Below are 12080 nucleotides of genomic sequence, written 5' to 3' on the forward strand. Positions count from 1 at the left end.
ACGATAAAAACATTTTAAAATATCCAACAGCACAACATAAGAGACACTATAATAGCTAGATGGCAGCATCAATACGCGCTAATTTGAAAACCAGATGGTGGGCAGCCCTAGTAGGGAGGGGTTCAGATCTTTCACTTCCCCTCCTTTTCGGCTGGCGGAGGCCTGGCCCAGCCTCAACCATACGCCTGGCATAACATCTCTGTCTCATAGGCCCAGTGAAACGATAAATCCTGCCAGGCCCTAGTCTCACTAGACAGGGAGTTCCACCAGGCTGGAGCCAGGACTGAAAACGCCCTGGCTCTGGTTGAGTTCAGGTGGGCCTCCCTGGGGCCAGGAACCACCAATAGCTGTTTCTCTCCTGATGGAAGCGTCCTCCAGAGGAGGAATACAGAGCCTGCTCTGTATTTTGGGAGGCCTTTGGCCAAGGGCTATTACAGGTCTTCCTAGTTTGAAATAATTTCCCAGAATCACAGAGTTGGAAGGGGCCATACCGACCTTCTAGTCCAACCCCCTGCCCTATGCAGGATGAGCCTAAAGCATCCCTGACAAATATTCATCCAGCCTCTTCCTTTAAAGGACTAAGATAAGCAGTTTCCCTGACCACCGTGTATTCACTACCACCCTCAAGCTATCAGAGGTGAAAAGGGAAGGGGCTTCGTTTCGTACATTTATGAAATCTACTACTAAAGATGGCCCCAAAGCTTCTTGCTAACAATGCGCTTAGGGGGTGTGCAGCAGCAGCAGCAGCAGCAGCAGAGAGGAGGGTAATGGGACTGAGGACAGGCACCTCAGCAGTTTCCCCGCTGCTGCAGCTGGCCGCGTGCTTCCGTTCAGGAGGAAGGAGAACTCCTGCCTTTGGCAAGATGACCAATGAACGAGTTGGAACAGGTGCGACTCCTGCGTTTTCTTCCTGCACCAGAGCCCTCCTGCCACCACCAGGAGTCACAGTTGTTGCTAAGCTACTGGGTTTCCTTAAGTGGGACCACCTTTTTGCAGAAATGGCACCATTTGGGGGAGTTTTGCTAATGATTATCTGGCCTGCATTCTACTTTGATCTTCACACGGGAGGAAAGTAAATCCATTAATTTTTTAAAAAGAACATTCTTTTAGTTGAATATGGACTCACTCAAAGAGACCATAGCTCAAGCCACACTCAAGCTAGTAATCTGCTAGTAATCAAGCTAGCAAAGAGACCATAACTCAAGCCACACTCAAGCTAGTAATCTGTGACCAAGATAGTACTGAAGCACACTGCAGCTGAATCACAGTTTTGGTGTCCTCCCTCATGCATTACAGGCCAGTTCACAGCCATATGCACCTCAGTCAATTTCTGGCAGCCAATTATATAAAAAAAGATGACTGTATCTAACTAACAAGAAGACAACCCTAAATGTAAGTTGACCCCCTTAAAAATGTTACTCATAAAACGTTTTTTTAAAAACTGTGCCTACTTGCAGCATGTAAACGAATGTAAGATAACCCCTTCTTTTTCTTGACAGCACTCCTGAGGAAAAAGCGGTCTTCCTTTTGAGTAAATACAGTATATTTGAGATGATGGTAGGGTGGCATACAAGTTCCATCCATGGCTCTGTGAAGTCATTAATTTCACAAAGAGAAGCCATTAACTGATGCTGTGCTCATCAAGGGATCTCCACGCATCTGAGAATTCACCTGAACAATGCAATCCTAAACAGATTTACACCATTCTAGTTAATGTGTGTAGAAGAGTATAAATTTTTTTAGGATTGCACGGCAAGCCAGCTGGTATTCCATAAAAATCCAATTATCAAACAGTGCCTGAACTTCCATGACCTATTAAATGACCCCTCTTGAAAATGTTAAAATGGAGGGAAAGAACCAAGCATTGTAAACGGCCTTTGGCCACAGACAATAAACTTCATTGTACTTGTACTGTGCTGAGCTTACTGAATTAATAAGACGATCTGTTTCTCTTGGATTCATCTTCACGTAAAGCCAGTTCCTGATTGGTTCAATGCTGCTTAAGAGTAAAAGAAAAACACTTAGAACACACAGTAAGAAGTAGAAAGCAAGGCAGCGCCATTTGCAAACCATTCTGCACTCTAGGCTAGGCAACTCAGGGTACATATTTAAGTTCCAGACACCGGATTCGCAGCTTCAGATGGGCAGTTGTGTTGGTCTGCAGCAGAACAGCGGGATTGGGAGTCCAACGGCACCTGAGAGATTTTCAGGGTATAAGCTATCAAGAGTTAAAACTCCCTTCTTCGGGATTTGCAAAACTTACTTCTGAAAACTTGTCATGTTTCAAATAATATATGCATGTGAGGTAAACCTCTACATTATGCCCAAAAGAACAATTTTGGGTAAAACATGGTTGCACATTTTCATTTGTTTTTGAAGTAATTCAATTAAGGCATCACAGTTGGTTCCCAAGATCCGTATCCATATACCTCTGTTACTCTCTTACCTTGAAAACCCCACCAGAGGTCACTGTAAATCAGCTATAATTTGAGGGCACTCTCCACCACCATTTTAATAAATAGATGTTACTGAACTTTTCACATTGTTGTGTACTTTTATTTACTTAATAATATTTTAAACTCTGGCTACTGTTACTATATTAACAATAGTTTTATGAACTTAATGAACTTGTAAATGTCTTCTGTTTTGCCAGATTAAAATCTGATGAAACCTTCCAGGCTAGTCTGAGTTTGAAGAAGGCATTAGTAGCAGCTGCATTAACTTCCTTCTCTAGCAGCAGCGCCGGATCCAGTATAACACGTATACTCTTAACCAAATCTGCAAAAGACAACTGAACCCCACTGAAAATGGAGATCACAATGTCTTTCAAGATCTCTACCCCCTCAACCAGCATTGCTTCTTGTCTGGGTTCATTTACTGTTTGTTCAGATTGTTTAAACATAGCAGTTAGGCAGTAGTTCTATATGAACAGGGAATTTGAATAGAAAGATACAGAGCTGGGAGTCTCCTGTGTAGAGATGGGCATGAACTGAAATACCAATCAAAGTTCATCACGAACCAGGCCGGTTCATGGTTTGTGAACCAGCGGTTCATCAGAGCCCATTTCTGACAACCCACCACGAACTTTAGGGCGGTTCATTTGGTTCGCTTTTTGGTTCATCACTGCAGCCTGGTGCTAATTAATCAGTTTCCTAGGCAACGGGGGTTGGGCTTTCTGCAGACCTTCTGCTGACCTGGAAGTAGTGATTTGCTGGCCTGGAAGTGACGTTTTCATGAACCAAATGAACTGGTTCGCAACCGGAGCAGGTTCGTGATGGTTCGTGGTTCGTGAAACTTGACAAAACACACAAACCACATGGTTCGGTTTTTTTCTGGTTCATGCCCATCTCTGCTCCTGTGCTGCGAGGCAAGATAGAACTAGCAAGCATCTTTATGGGTTCCTATGCTTTTTGCCCCACATTAGGAGAGTTCCTTAAATCAACATAATTTCTCAAAAATAAAGGTTGTTCTTCCCACGTAATCTGCCATGGCTGTCCTGACCTCTTCAGGTAGGCCATTCCATAAGTTGGGGACAAGTGCATTATTCATCAGGCAGAAAATGATTTTTTAAAATTATTACTACATGAAATGGAAGAAAATTAACATTTGGGACCAAGAGAGATCAGGAATGGCATTGTCACAAAAAGACTGAGGAGTTTAGACTAATACTAAAAGTGTGACCGTTACACTAAGTAATTTACATTGAAAATACTCTTGGTTTTTCACATGCTTTGAAGGAGATGCTGGACATCAAACGATTAGTAGCTACTCTGAGTAGGAGACAGAGGAAAGAACCTGAACTTACATGCAACCAAGAGGCCTTCAGTCCTCACAGAAATAATCTGCAAATCTTCCTTTCGTAGATAACATGCAGCCAGCAGAGCCATAACGAAGTTAGAGATATTTTCCACATCTAAGAAACACAAAGTGTTTCCAATGTTTTAACAGCTTCTCTTTATCTTCAGGATAATATCTTCTAGGGATTCTTTTTCTTTATGTCTTCCCTTTCCACAGGTTTTATCAGTTTCATTACTGCTATTCTTCAAAATCTTATCACTGGAAATGTTCCTCAGATATCATATAGGATATTACCACTCCCTTACTATGCAAAACCAAATTATTCAAGAGGGCTTTTAAAACTCAGATCGGAGGGCTGCACTGTAAGGAAGAGGTTTCACAGAGATGCACCAGTAAAGGGACAGGGACTACAGACTTTACTACAATGACCTGTTTGTTGTTGTAAGTATGATCCTACTGGGTAGTTTCTGTGTGATTTAACACGTCAGGCTTAGAGCTGGATTTCCGCTTGTTTTCGAATCTCTGCACATTTGCATTTGTATATGTTGTTGCACTGCTTATTGAATGCCCCTGGTGTCGATTATATTAACTTAAAAAGTGTAACCTGTCTTGAGTCTCAGTGAGAAAGGCAGACTATATATAATGTAAATAAAATAAAAAAACTCCAGACTATTTACAGTATTAGATCTTTCCTGATATATACAACATATTTTCAAGACTATTTTTATTATTTACTTGTCACTATTTATCACTAATATTCCTTCTCTATGACAAACACACAAACGTATATATTTGCAATTCTGTCTGAACAAAATTCACAAGCTACCAAAGATAAAAATGATGCATTTTATGTTCCTAAAGCAGTAAAATAAATGTGTTTGCTTTCCACATCGGGACAGGCTTCCCCATTATTGAGGCTGTTGATACGGTGTGGTGGTGCTGCAGCTTCCACATGGACTTTTCCAGGGTTTTTTTTTTAAAAAAAATCAGCAAACATACATCATCCTATCAATATAACATTATGACAATGTGTGTATTATTTTCTTTCATTTTTTAATAGACTCTAGATCCTATTCATGTGAAGATATGTGGGGAAAGGCTAAAGACTTATGGTACATTTTTTAGAAAGTAAAGGCTGGGAACTCACAGAAAGTGATACACACACTGTTATAAATTATATTGATACGTATTTGCCAATTTTTAAAAGACAAAAAAGCACCTCAGTTGCTGGGGGCGGGGGGCGGGGGTGGTATGTGTGTGACAACTGCTACAGGGTCAGAGAAAATGGCTGCTATAGAAGCAGGAAAATCGAAACTTTCCCACCCATATGGCAGACATCCAGACTTTGCCGGGATCTTTCCCAAAACTTTGCATCAAAGCAGATTTGGGAAATATCAGAGAAAACCCAAGGAAACCTTAGAAGGTGTATGAATGCATTACAATGCTATAGGGAAACAGGGAAAAAACCATTTCCTAGCAGCATCAAAACCCATGGCCTATGAAATTGGAAATGGCCTACAAAATATATTTCAATTTCTCCCAAATTTTCAGTGGTTTTTTTTTTTTTTTAGAACTATCAGATTTTTTCCCAAGGTTTCAAAACATCTGAAAGAAGTTCATCTGTATTTGTGACAATGTCATTCCTAATCTCTACTGTTTCCCACATCAGTTTTCTTCCATTTGCAGTTTCTCTTTATTACAATTTCTCTTTCTACCATTTGCAGTTATAGTATTTTTAAAATCATTTTCAGTTTGAATATTTATGAAACCGATGTGACTGTTTTCCGTAACTTTCCAGGAGCTGCAGTTTTTCTCACCACATAATCTGACAGTCCCACTGTGTTTCAATTAGATTTCAATTTGAAAAACAGCAGACAAAAATCATTTCAAAGCTGGTCACAAACATAATGACTCAAAAATATTAAACCTATAAAAACTACATTTAATATATAAAAGAGGTTGCAGATGGCAGTGTTGGTCCAAAGCAAAATTCAAAATCAAAAGCTACAGATAACGAGTCCAATAAAGTAGGATAAACTATAATAAAAAAAGAAGCAGTGTGAAGCATAAGAGAAATTAACATCTGTTAAAAGTTACAACATGATAAAACATTAAAAACCACTAATTAATATCTCCAAAGCGTGGGTCCTGTTGAGCTGTTACCAGTGATAGTGAATGAGGAAACCCGACTCCCCGTTTAAGCAGGCGCAGGGAGAGTATTGAATTTCTTGAGGAATTCTAATTCAGCACTTTCAGGCCGGATTCTTCCTTGGAAGGGTTTTTTGGTTTGGGGTTTTGTTTTTGTTTTGTAAGAGAACAGTGACTTTCAGATCTGCAGCACTATGGCCCAGAAGATAAAAACGTTTCCCCTCCTCTTTTACTGATGTCTTATTTGTGCCAATTTATTCTACTGCATAAGGACGGACTTGTTTGCCCAATGAAGAGAGAGCTGAAGGGAACTGTTTGCACATAATGGGACCAGAGCGGCATCCCAGCTTCCAGCAGTTTCCAAAGCTGCCACCAACTCCCTATTATCAGCTCCAACACAACCCTTAAAGAACCCCGGCGAAAGTCCCTTGGATTCCACTGGCAACTCCTATCATGGGATACCTTCAATCAACGTCCCCACTTGCTCCCAGAAAGGTACATTCCACACATATGCATTCTACCTCATTTACATCGCCTGCCAACACCAACAATCTTAATTATCCAGACTATAAATATATTTCAGCTCATAGGCATCAAAGGTCATCTAAAAATGTATAAAAATGTATATTTGCAAGTATTCCATTACTCCCGATCCAGTCCTGTTATTGCTGTGAATTGAAGCTCTCCACGCGGAGATGGCAAATTTGCAAACCTTTTGAAGCACAGACGACCCATCGAGCTCCCCCTGCTCTTGCACTGAAATGCCCATCTTGGGCCAGGGGTGCATCTGCTCTGGAAGGCAGGTGCCAGGAGGAGTGGGGCCCACTTCCCATCCCTTTGCCCCTGCTCCACACCTGGGGCTCTTCTGGTCCTGTGGGCAAGAGGGAGGCACCACAGAGGGCCTCACTGCAGCTCATCAGGGCGTGGGGCACTGCAGTGCAGACAGCCCCAGGGTGTTTGCTGCCCCAGCAGACTCCTGCATTCCCCCGATTGTGAGGAGGTGACCGGAGGACCACTTGTTTCTGGGGCGGGGGATGACAAGTCCACTCAAGCAATAACCTCTCTCCCTTAATCTGCCCAGGAGTATTGGGATGGGGAAAGGCAAGAAACAACAAAATCTCCACTGTTTCTTGAAGGCAGTGCCAAATGTTTGAGAAGATAACCCTCTCCCAATGGGCCATGAAACTTAGAGTTCCTCCTCCCTTCTCACAAAGAAAGGATCAGCGAACCCTTTCCTGCTCACCAAAATCACATTGCTTCCAAAGAACACCATACTCCATAAATATTAGTGCTGGTCCTGTACTAAAATTGTAGGTAGATGCCATTAATTTCTAGCTCTTATGCAATATTTCTCCATAATAAATTAGAGCAGACTCAGTTATGGCAAACATTTTGTGCTCCAGAACACTCTCAATGGCAGAAGCATCCAAGAGAAGCACCAGCAATAGACGGCCATGGCCATGTTTTTCAAAACAGAGGCAGCTCAAGTGCTTGGCCAATTTAGCCAGTGACACACTGGCAGGTAATTCAGCTAGGTGGCTGGTAGACACCTGACTGCACTGGTCCAGCAGACTGCAGCTTTCAAGTTGCACAGAATTCCATCCCTGCCAACTTTACGCACTACTGCAAAACAGTGACAAATTTTATGTGTGGAACTGATGAATGACAGCAGTCACCACATGTATCCCTTGTTAGAGCCATGCTAGCCATCCAATTCCTAACTCATTATACAATTTATATTTAAACTATATTGACCAGTCTTTATATACTTCTCACTTGAAAATCTGTTTCTCAACTTTGTGAGGGCTAATTAAGAGAAGTACAGATCCTGCTACGTTTCCACCATGAATGAGAATTCCAAATTATATGAATTAGCTGTGCTCCTAAAGAACATGAAATGGTCTACTTACTTCACACAAAACTGTCCCAAGGCCAGTAGAGCGAAGGTGCCCATATAGATGAGAAATGCAAAGAATATAGCTGTACAAAAGAAAGTAAGAGGTCTGATTACTGCCACAGACCAAAAGCTTGGCAACTGATGCCCACCTTCACCCCTGAGGTCTGAGGGCAGAAAACAACATTTAAATAAAAACAGAGGCGAGGCCAAAAGGTATAATCTCAAACCAGATTAACAAGGCAGAGATTTCTTTTTCACAGTAACTTAATATTATAAGGATCCAGATTAATTACCCATTTCCACACATTAAGCCTCTAATTAAGAAATAGGACATTTTTCTCCTGGCCAGGTAGCAACCCTACGGTAAGAGGTTTTTTTGTCCTCTTTCAAGAACTTTTACAATCTTTGGAGACAACTATCTCCCAGCTGGCCCTGACCTGGATAGCCCAGGCAAGCCTGATCTTGTTAGATATTGTAAAATTATAAAACCAGTCCAGACAAATTAAGTTTTCTGTGGTTCTGGTCTGCATGCAATTCCTGAAATCTCAAGCAGAGCGGAGCCTTGAGATCCACTGATAGTTTTAATACAAAGCACCAAAGATGTGCTGAAAGTTTTATCTTACAGTTCAAGATAACCCGTGGTTTGTGTCTGGTAGACTCTAAACTCAAGCAGAGACAATGTGGGAATTGTTTTTCCTTTGGAAGAAAACAAGGGTCTAGAGGAAACAGCTCCTTTTCCCTGCAGTTTTGTGATATTCAATTTTCTCATCTTCTTCATCCAGGTGTCAAGACCTGAGCTGGGGCTCTGTCCCAAATGGTTTGGGGATGGGGTTGAGTGCAGAGGTGCATCTGTTGAGGGATGACTTCAACTCACTGTGGCTTGCACCATAGCCTGACCACGCTGTAGCTGGACTGGCAGAGAGAGGGTGCCAACAGGAAGGGAGCTGACGACGTCCTCTTAAAGGTCCCTTCTCACATAGCTCTGACTCCTACCTAGCTACAGACGGGGAAGAGGAAGTGTGGCAGAGGGGGGGCCCAAGAAGGGAACACAGAGAGAGCTTAGGGGGCTTCGAGGGTATCCTTGCTGCAGGGCAGGCCAGGCTGTGGTTGGACAAGAAACAGAAAAACGTGAGATCTTTCTTTTTAAAACAATGGGAAACGTAACCCTCGCAAAAATACTTCTGCTGTGACATTATTTATTTGAACAATTTATATCCCCAGCCTGAAGGCTCCAGAGCATAGTAAAGAACAGGCACAAAGGTATTCAGACCCAACCCCAACTCATAAGAACCAATACAGAATAATATAGCACATTAAAATGAGCTTGGAAAATAAAAATGCCTCACAGCCTAAATAAAGCCACACGAAGACAGCAGCCAAATTAAAACATCACCAGGTCAAATAAAGCAACATAAATAGTGGAGCAGAGAGTGGATATATATTTGGTAGATCTCTCTCTCTCTCTCTCTCCCCCAAATAGAGCAAAACAGTAAAATAAAACATACTCAACAGAAAGCCTAGGTGCCTGCCACAAGAATGAGACCTGTGACTGGGGAAGTTGTAGAACTGAGGTGCCCCGACTTAGCAGGCCCTGCTTCTGGTGGTGGTTAGCATCACCTCCAGTACCCAGGAAAGATGATGCAGGGCCTAAACCGCCAGACAGCCATCCTTCGGGCGTCACAATCCCAGGTCAGTTCGAGATTAAAGGCTGATGCCGGCACCTCCCATCAGGCAGGCCCAGAAGCAAACGGCTGACCAGCGCCATCAGGACACTGCTGTCCAAAGGGACAGGGGCAGCAGGGAAACAGGTGGTGACAACTATCTTCATGAAACTGTCCCCATTAAAAAACACAAACACCAGAAACAATTTCAGGAGGCAGAGAGGGAAAGAAGGCCGCGTCACACAATTTCTTCCAGAGGTGGCAAAGAACTGATGGGAAATTGGCTAAAAGGGAAATGGTTAAAACAGCCACCACCACCCACCTTTCTGCTTTAAACTCACAGCCCCCCCCCCCGACTGCTTTTAGCTGCTAAAAAATTGGGGTAAGATGCACACAGGTCTCATACACAGTTTGGCCCCGAGAATCAGGATGACAAAAAATAGAATTATGGCGTTACTAGCAACATTATTTGCAGAAAAGCTGAAAGAAAATATTTCAAGAAATCGACAACAAGGCCTGTTTCTTAATTAGAGACTTAATGTGTGGAAAAGGACAATTAATCTGTGGATCCTTATACAATTAGTTACTGTGAAAAAGAAATCTGTGCCTTGTTAATCTCTAACTAACCTGGGATTGTGATATCTGAAGGACTACTGTCTGGTGATTTAGGCCAGAAATATGGTCCTAACCAGGGCTTTTTTTTGAGGGGGAATATTCTGGAACAGCGTTCTGGTAGCACTAGAATTTGCCCATGTGATTCCTTCCTCCTTTGGCCCCACAGGCTCTGCAGAGAGGCTAAGCTGCTTTGAGTTCATTCTGCTTTCTTTTCATTCTTCTGTGAGAGAGCGAGAGAGCGAGCTGGGGCCCAGCGCAGGCTCTGCAGAGGAGGTTTAGCTGCTTTGAGTTCATTCTGCTTTCTTTTCATTCTTCTGTGAGAGAGAGAGAGAGAGAGAGAGAGAGAGCAGACGCTGATCGGGCCTGGTGCGGGCTCTGCAGAGCAGGTTTAGCTGCTTTGAGTTCATTCTGCTTTTTTGTTCATTCCTCTGTGAGTGTGCATGCGCGCACGTGCATACGCGCGCACAGAGCTGCTGGGGCTGGCTCTCCAGAGGAGGTTAAGCTGCTTTGAGTTCATCCTGCTTTCACTTCATTCAGGGGTTTCTGGGTATGTATGTGCTGCTTTGAGTTCATTCTGTTTTACTTACATTTGGGGGTGGGTACGTGGGGCTGTGTGGTGTGTGCTGCTTTGAGTTCATTCTGCTTTCTTTTCATGGGGGTGGGTGGGACTGTGCGTGTGTGTGCTGCTTTGAGTTCAATTCTGCTTTCTTTTCATGGGGGTGGGTGGGACTGTGCGTGCGTGCGTGTTGCTTTCATTCTTTTGTTGACTGAAGTTGACATTGTTATGGTTCCCACAGCTTTTGAATGCAGATTGGTTCTGTGTTAGTTAGATATATCAGTTATGGTTATTTGTATTCGCTAAAATATCAGTTATGGTTATTCCAGTTTTATGCTAGGAATGGATAGCTGTGTCCAAGTCACAGAAGACTTTCATCAATATATTCATCAGCATATAGGTGTTCTTATGTCTTAATAGCTGTAACTCAAATGGTTCTCCCCACTCTCAGCTGACTAACATCACTAAAATTGCAGTGGACATATGGATATTAAGGAAGTTTTTATGAATATTGTTTGTCTGGGACATTGGAATATTTGAGAGCATTTCACAATGTCACAGCAGCTTAGCCATTGGTAAGGGAGAGTTGACAGGCAACAAAAAAAGCCATTTTAAACTAAGTATAGATCTAATGCAGCCAAAGTCAAGTATCTAATTTTGCATTGCTCCAGTAAAGCAAAACCCTCCCTGAAAATTTGAAAATTCAAGTTTCATTAGATTAGGAATTTCAGACTCTGGAATTTTAAGGAAGAATTTCAGATTTTTTTTTCTACGCTGGCAGAGGGAATCTGTTCTAATTTAGATTTGTGAGAAGGGTTTTGGATTTTTAGAGGCCCCCTCCTTCTTGCATATTTTAAAATATGATTGCAAAGAAATGAAATGTTTGGGAATGGGAATGGAAGATTTCAATTTTTGTAGAGGATACAGAAAGGAAAAAAACCCTTTCTCATAATAGTGTAATTTTCCAAGCTTACTAACATTTATCTCATCGTAATGCATTGTGCTGGGTTCCGGGAAGTGGCATCACTTCTGGGAGTGACAGCACTTCCGGGAGTGATGTCATCATGCATTTCCAAGAGCGTTTTGCGCGCTCTGCGTGTGCGCATGTGATAATAGAGAGTTCCACCACCTCTTTTCCTAGAAAAAAAAGCCCTGGTCCTAACTACAGCATGTCTTAAGAAAGCTTACAATACATAAAGGATGAAAGCATAAAGCAGTGAGGAAGGCTGGGGACCTCCCATTGTCAGCTGATCTGGGCTGAGCTTCTGCTTCTCCTCTGCTTCAGGTATTTTGCCTGGATTTGGCTAGAGATGCAATCGAAGGGGCTCTCAGTCTCTCAGACTGTGAGCGGAACTACAAGTGACAAAAGGCACAGGTTGGACACTTGTCAGCTTCCCTCAAGTTT

The 12080-nt window shown here is 42.5% G+C and overlaps 1 protein-coding gene across 5 annotated transcripts in view; it reads right to left on the reverse strand.

The window, feature by feature from the left end:
- HGSNAT (heparan-alpha-glucosaminide N-acetyltransferase) overlaps window positions 1–12080 on the reverse strand; it is a 51322-nt gene that overhangs the window by 34811 nt on the left and 4431 nt on the right. For 2 of the 5 annotated variants that reach the window (XM_054991151.1, XM_054991149.1), the window contains exons 5-6: window positions 7857–7926; window positions 1927–1999 (exon numbers count right to left, since the gene is read on the reverse strand). In XM_054991151.1, the coding sequence (XP_054847126.1) occupies window positions 1927–1999; window positions 7857–7926 (143 nt within the window). Of the gene's footprint in view, window positions 1–1926; window positions 2000–7856; window positions 7927–10131; window positions 10418–12080 lie in introns of those variants that run through there. The other 3 variants (XM_054991152.1, XM_054991153.1, XM_054991150.1) reach the window with 3 other exon arrangements.

Source organism: Eublepharis macularius, chromosome 11, assembly GCF_028583425.1.
Source record: "Eublepharis macularius isolate TG4126 chromosome 11, MPM_Emac_v1.0, whole genome shotgun sequence".
NCBI classification, from domain to species: domain Eukaryota; kingdom Metazoa; phylum Chordata; class Lepidosauria; order Squamata; family Eublepharidae; genus Eublepharis; species Eublepharis macularius.